General features: G+C 41.0%; 2 protein-coding genes across 6 annotated transcripts in view; one reads left to right on the forward strand and one right to left on the reverse strand.

The window, feature by feature from the left end:
• LOC143024084 (uncharacterized) overlaps positions 1-1986 on the reverse strand; it is a 444302-nt gene extending 442316 nt beyond the window's left edge. Inside the window, exon 1 of one of the 3 annotated variants that reach the window (XM_076182886.1) lies at positions 1871-1986. Coding sequence is in view for 1 of the 3 variants with exons in the window: in XM_076182864.1 (XP_076038979.1) it covers positions 168-208 (41 nt within the window). In the remaining 2 variants the exon portion in view is untranslated. Of the gene's footprint in view, positions 1-167; positions 509-1870 lie in introns of those variants that run through there. The other 2 variants (XM_076182890.1, XM_076182864.1) reach the window with 2 other exon arrangements.
• The window catches only part of LOC143024156 (uncharacterized), a 151823-nt gene that overhangs the window by 62398 nt on the left and 81925 nt on the right, over positions 1-7500 (forward strand). The window lies entirely within an intron of this gene.

The raw sequence follows: 7500 nt of genomic DNA on the forward strand, positions 1-7500 counted from the left end.
ACCCCCAACCTCCCCCCGCTTCTGCAACCGTGCAGGCAGCACCCTGCTAGCTAGCTCAGCCACCTCTCACGCTCTCCCCCTCCTTCCCTCCCCAGCTAACTGTACCCTAGTTGCGCACGCACTAAACTAGTTAGGACTAGTCTTAGTCATACAAGCTAGTTACTCACCTTCCAACTATAGGGACCAAGTCCACGCCAATTCCCACCATCACACAAGCACCGTCCCCTAAGGGGAACCTTCCACGGTGCTACAGCAATGCAAACTGTGGAGACGACGTCGTCGACGACGACGACGACGACGACGACGGAGGAGGAGGAGGAGGCGGCGGTGCAGCGAGAGTAGTAGAAGTGCAGCAAGGTGCAGGCGCGCTGCACCCTCTCTCTTTCTCTCTCTCTCTCACCCTCTCTCCTCTCTCTGCACACTGGCGCGTGCCACCTTGCAAACCGCCTACGTCACTGCACCGCAAGCTCTGTCGAGTCCTTGCTTCCCCTACATAACCCTCAAGTTCCCCATGACCTCCTACCTCCTCGACAGCCACCCAGACCGCTGTTGCAATCTCACCCTTTCAACCCTGGTGCGCCGTGGTCCGGTCCTAGTGCATTCTCATTGCACCCTAGGTCCCCCTCCCCCTCACCGCCGCTCCCTACCTCTCCCCCCCCCCTTTCTGTCCCACCCGCTCCACGCACACATATACACACAGACGCATTTCTGCTTTCCCTTTAACTGTGCAATGCTTGCGCTCAAGCAGAAGACAGTCACCTCCGCGGGTTCCTGTGCCTCTCCCTGCCTATCTCACACCTTTCTACCCCCCACCCCACCCTGCTGAACGTTCATTTCCATGCACGGCCGTTCCCCGCCCTTCCCTTTTCCACATCCGAGACCCTCTGAACGCATTTTCAATCTGGCATCCTCCACAACCACCTACACGACTAATATCACCAGTCCCACAATTAGGCCTAACAAATATTGAAGTAACAGCCAGATTCACCTGAGTCATGCCTTTGTTCACGAGCGAAGAGAGAGAGAGAGAGAGGAAGAGAAAATCAATATGGCATCCCCCTTGGTCTCTCTCTCTTTTACACATTCTCGGCCGCCTCTCGGCACCCCACCTCCTTCCCTCCCTCTCCCACCCCCCTCAGCAATAGTCCTATCCACCGCAGCAAACTTCATACCTTTATTTTAAAACCTACTACTATTAGCCACAACACCATTTCAATGTCAAATGTGCAAATTTATCTTCAGACACATAATTTGTCCTTTAAAATCTTATATGACTTCTTCGACATTTGATTTGCATGTTTTGCAACTAAAATGCACGATTAATTGCCTGTATGCAACCCCCCGCAATCAATACGGCCGGCCACGGTAGGCAGCTTTCACGTAATTGGTGTAATAATTAATTAACAAAATTATCAAAACCAATCCCTCATGCAAGTGACAGCTTACAGTAAATGAAATACGAGGCAAGTGGGACTAAGCAGAAAGTTTTAGCAGCTGCATTAACGAAAGGAACATTGCACAGTTGCAGTGACCATTCCCGAGTGTAGGCCCACCAATGTTAAATCAATAATTTCTCGGTAATCCAACACCAACGCTTTCAGGTTGACCGCCTGCATAATGCACTTTTACATCACATCTGGAGCAAAAATATCGTCTAGTTTTAGGTGAGGCTGAGTATAAACTGCCACCTTGGTACATATTCAACCCAAACAAGTTTCTTCTCATCCACTGCGTTTCACTCGTCCACTGTGACGCACACAACAAATAAACACCTGACTGTAAACAGCTTTAAAACTCTACTTACAGCCTCTGTAAAACAATATAACACTTTAAAAACTATCTCAGGTAATTATCAATGAGTGTCACTTACCTTAATTCTACATGCGCCCGGTATTAGAAGCGTAGGCGCAGCAAGATTGTTAAAACGCGCACTATAGCCACTCATGACATGTTTTCTAGACGGTCAGTGAACCCCTTTGCGTCTTTGTTGGTCGAGGTTCCAATAATGTTTTCCGATGCACCATTGGAAAGTAGGGACGTTTCCACACAAAAAACTTATACTGTCATTTCTCTGCCAACTACCACGGCATTGCCTCTTTGCACATAACTACATTAAAATATGTTTTGACATCAGATAATACGTTGACTTTAGAATATATCATGCTGACGTAAAATATTCTTTCATGTGCAACTAATCTACCTTTTAGTACTTTCGCCGATAGATGGCAACTCAAATAAAGTTTCTGAACACAAAGTATGTATATTTCCATAGTTTTTCAAATTCCAAAATGTTTAGTTTGAATATATAATTATATCAGACATCAAAAGAAAAATATATACAATAATCTAATAATTACAAAATACAAATCTGATATTTCGTTTTCTCGGATTAATTTCGCAAAATTTCCAGTATAGTGACTCAAGGCACGTACTGTACTTTGCGCATAGAGGCCGAGGCGCACATAGCGATGAAGGCCGACCTGTACATGTGTTGAAGCGTCTATTGTTCACACCATTTCAATGTGAATATGATACTTGATTTATTTAAATGAATAACTTATGTGTATTGAACCTTACCCCAAAAAATATACGGAATATAATATCAGCATAAACTTGGCCCAGAATGCAAAGCAGGGGTAAAAAAAGTTTTTGTGAAGACTTAAATATCGGTCTAGTAAAGTATATTTAGACCTTGTTTACAAAATTTATACCTGTCTCTTGCGCGTAGTCACATGCAATGCATGCAAATCAGCGTGTCATGCACTACATCTTATAGGCACACGCATCTACTTCATAATATTACCTCTCATCGTACTTGTGATTTGATACGAATAAAAAAATACTCGAAATACCGGCCAGGGGAAGATGGGCAGCATGATTTGCGCATTTCTCATGCAATATCCTACTGCATGTTGTAAACAGTGCGTAAGGACCCCACGCAGATTTTGAATCCTCATTTAAATCTGGTATATGATAAATGTATAAACGTAGTATCCCCTTTATAGACGTCGTGCCTTACACTGCGTGTTATTTTTCCAAGAATAGTAGGCACTTAAGAGGAGGATTAGAAGGTTGAGAGTGCGTAAGCGGTCTCTCCGAGTGTCGACAAAGATAACTCCCCACTGATACAAACATACGCATTGCAGTGTACATGTCATTGAGAAGGATTGGGGAAATTGTTATGGGGGCAATTTATGTTTGTTTCAGAAAGGAAAGTAAATGCATTCGTACGAAATGAGATGAAAATGTTTCATTCACTCTGCCAGGTGAGGTCCACTACCTTCTGATCTGGAATTGACGCATCTTCGTGAGAAGGGGGTGGTGGGGGAGCCGGGGAGTGGTAAGCACCTTTGTCTACCCCAGAATAAATGTGTGAACTCGCTGTTCACTGCATGGAAGAGAGCTCAGGGTGTGACCATGGATGATAAACTACATGAATTCAGCAACTCAACATAACAGGTGCATTCGAGTAATCCCCACGTCAGACAAGATTTAACACCTCAAATATATTTACAATGGCGACGCAGAGTTATGGTGGACACCATTGCCAAGTACATGAATCTCACAAGGCTTGAAGACCCTGTGAGAGTGTGTATAGATGAAATACAAAAAAATAAACGCAGCGGTTACTATAGCAACGCAATAAACATAGCTTTCTTAGGGACAAGACCTCCAGTCTTTTGTTTGCCGTGATTTAACTTCGTCATTTTGCTTCGCCCGCCAGAATATTTGTAAGTCGTCTATACCAATCTAGAATAAAACCTGACTGCGTTAATGGGGGAGAAAGTATAAACAACATGGGCTTAAGAATAATTTCAAGACTGCTCGACCTAAACCGTGCCATCTTAATATGCGAAATCGCCGTTTTCATATTGACTAAAACATGGAAGGTAAGTATATACTTGAACCTACACTAACTAGGGTATTCTTGTTGTCGCCTAATGATTTTATGCATGTTATGGGTGTTCTACACACAAAAAAATGGTTATATTCTCAATCTAACAGTATCACGATTTTCTTCGGCTGAAGGCAGGACCCAGAGCTACGGTGGGTGAAGCAAAAGGTATATGTTACCTAAAAGAATTTAGTTCTAGTTAACGTCAAACGATTTTATTCAAAGAGGCCACCCCTGTATCAATGAAAGGCGAATCTGAAGAACAAAAGTACTGAAGAATGGACTCCTTAATTTAATTTAATACAAATTATTGTTTTTTATTAATGAGGAAGATATGTAAGGAAATTCATTTCAGCTGCTTCTGAACCCGAGTAGAGACTGCGGACAATTCCGCAATAGCTCTGAAAATGTGCCGCGTGTGATACTATGAGTTCTGGACTTCTTTATCTCAAGTGAGATTGATAAGAGAGATGTGCACCGTACGAAGCGCAAGCACGTTCTGTCCTGCTGATAAGTTATCTTGTTTCTATAAATAAAAGCAGCAGTTACAGTGGCGACTTCCCTTCCTTCCATTCTTGCTGCCCTCAGGCGATTCTATTAAAAATGCAATGATGAAGTATAATTTTATATAATTATAATTTATCATTATCCACCCCTATCATTTTTATTAACGTTATAATAACTGCTATTATCATTAATATTTTTACTGTTAGTATTAGCATCAGTGTTATTATCATTATTGTTATCATCACTATTACTAATATTGCTATTATTATTGTTACTACTATTATCATCGGTTATTATTGTCACTATTCTTATCACTGTCGTTATTGTTATAGCATTATCTTTTACATTGTCATTGTTGTTGTTACTATTATCATTACTATAATTTTTAGTATTACTTATTTTTCTTTTTTATTATCATTATTTTATCTTTATATTCATTCTGCATCCTGGTTTGGTATGGACCTCTAGCCTTTTACTTTGCCTTATGAGCCCGCTGTTACCTCAGCGATACCCCTTTAGCAACTTAAAGCTTAATCCCAATTTTCTTTTATATGCTGGTAGCCGCCAAACTAATGTGTATGTATGTGTGTGTGTGTGTGTGTGTGTGTGTGTGTGTGTGTGTGTGTGTGTGTGTGTATTTACCTAGTTGTATTTTACGGGAAGGGGAGCTATGCTCGTGGTGTCCCGTCTTCATATCTCGTTTTATCTAGACTTTTAAATTTGTGTATTGTTTTTGCACACACCACTTTCTCATCTAACTTGTTCCAAACGTCTATTACCCTGTGGGGTGTGTGTGTGTGTGTGTGTGTGTGTGTGTGTGTGTGTGTGTGTGTGTGTGTGTGTGTGTGTGTGTGTGTGTTTGTTTAGATATTTTATTCTGGTTAACGTCAGTAACACATTTTCATAATAAATTGATTCATCTTCATAGCGAGAGGGTAAAGACGCAATTTCCATCTTATCTCTACAGATATCATCTGTGCGTTTTGGATCCACAAATGATAAATTAGTGAAGATTACACTCAAATTATATTTTGGTTTAAAATATTAATAACGAAGACAGGATAAAGTAGAAAATAAATTTATAGATATATAGATAAATATATAAATTAATGAAATATATAAAACGTCCAACTTTGGCAAGTACCTTTGCCCTCACTGTTCCGACAACCAGGACACGCGGTAGTTACCGGTAGCCATCGGAGACCCCCCTCCACGTAACTATAATAAGGATTGATAACTGGAAAGATACTTTTGGCGTTTGAGAAGGAATCTGTGCGGTCACCTTTACCCTATGTTTTCGGAGAGCCAGGGTGAGCTGTAGTCATCTGTAACCGTTGGGCCTCGAATCGGGGTCACCTTTGTATCCACGAGGAGAGTCTCAATCCCACTACTCCTGAGCGTTAGTGGTGCGTTAGATTTGGACATCGACTCACGTGCACGGTGAGGGCCACTTGTCCCGACAAAGGCCGTGAACGCCTTCCGTATAAAGTAGCCCTTTTTCTTTTTGACTGTGGATATCGCTCTTTGCTTCGCCTTTTATAGCCCGGGAATGGGTGCTTACGATTCTGGGATGCCAAAACGTATCCAAAGTAGGTAGTTTAAACACCTCCAACCAATGGGAAAGCAGAAGCTTTCGCGCCAAATTGTGTAACGTTTCCCTGACCTTGGCGTCATGAAAGAACGTATGGAAGCGCGCCCCAACAGACGGGCATTGCGCAATGTTTAACATTCTATGAAATACAATTAACGAAATACAAATCATAAAATATACAACAATTCATATTCATGCAAGGAGTGCCTTAAAATACAAACAGAAGACTTTATTTACACAAGGGCGTGACACAACATAACTACAGGGTTCTATTAACACTAAGGACGTGACAACCTCACCTTTTTAAGTCGATTCTCGATAGGGAATCGACAAGGACGTTATCTGGTCCTTTTACATAATGTATGCTGGGAGTGTAGGATTGTGAAAGGAGACTCCATCTGGTGAGCCTTTGGTTAAATTTAGAAACGAAGAGTTTGTTTAAGAAAAATAAAGGGTTGTGGTCAGTATGTAAATGAATGGATAAAGATGGATATAAATATGGTTCAAAATGATGCAATGTTATCACAATTGCCAAACATTCTTTTTCGATTGTGGCATATTTACGTTGGCTATAACATGCAATATTCCATTTGTTTCCTGCATTAGCATTGCTCCTAAAGCAACATCATTTGCGTCTGTGGACAAGTGGAAGGATTTTAAAAGATCTGGGCATCTCAGGACAGGGTCGTTCATACGAATTTGTTTTAATTTTTGAAAAGCTTGCTGATAATGTTCTGTCCAAACAAATTTCCACTCTTTTCTCAACAAACCTGCCAATGGTTCTGCAATATCAGAGGAATTTGGACAGCACTTTTTGTAGTAACCTACCATTCCTAGGAATCGTCTTATCTCTTTTCTATTCAAGAGTGTAGGGAGGTATCTGATGGCTTGAACTTTAGCTGCTAAAGGTGATATTACAAAATTACCTACTTTGAAACGAAAGTAGGATACTTGGGTACATCCGAAATGACCTTTTTTTTTAAATTGATGGTTAGGTTAGCCTTGTCGGCTCTCCCAAAGAACTCCTGCAACAGATTTAGGTGTTGTTCCCATGTGTCTCTAAATATCACCACGTCATCTGAATATGATTTAACTTCTCTCATGCCTGAAATAATCTTATTAACCATTCTTTGGAAGGTAGCAGTAGCATTCTATAACCCAAAGGGGAAAACCTTAAACTGAAATAATCCATCTGGTGTTAAAAAGGATGTTTTGCCTTAAACATCAGGGTGCACTGATATCTAATAATACTCTTTTATCAAATCTATTGTATGACAAATTTAGAAGAGCTAATATCATCTATCAGATCATCAATCCTAGGAAGTGGATAAGCGTCTGCTCTCGTTATCTCATTCAATTTCCTATAATATACCACTAATCTATGTTTCCCCCCTGTTTTGGCATTAGTAAACAAGGATCAGCCCAAGAATTGGAGGATGGTTCTATTAGTCCTTGTAACAGTAGAGATTACTTCAGCTCTAAGGATACTCTTTTCCTCGGGATTTAA

The sequence above is a fragment of the Oratosquilla oratoria genome, chromosome 3 (genome assembly GCF_046742065.1).
Source record: "Oratosquilla oratoria isolate Oo_2021 chromosome 3, ASM4674206v1, whole genome shotgun sequence".
Taxonomy (NCBI): domain Eukaryota; kingdom Metazoa; phylum Arthropoda; class Malacostraca; order Stomatopoda; family Squillidae; genus Oratosquilla; species Oratosquilla oratoria.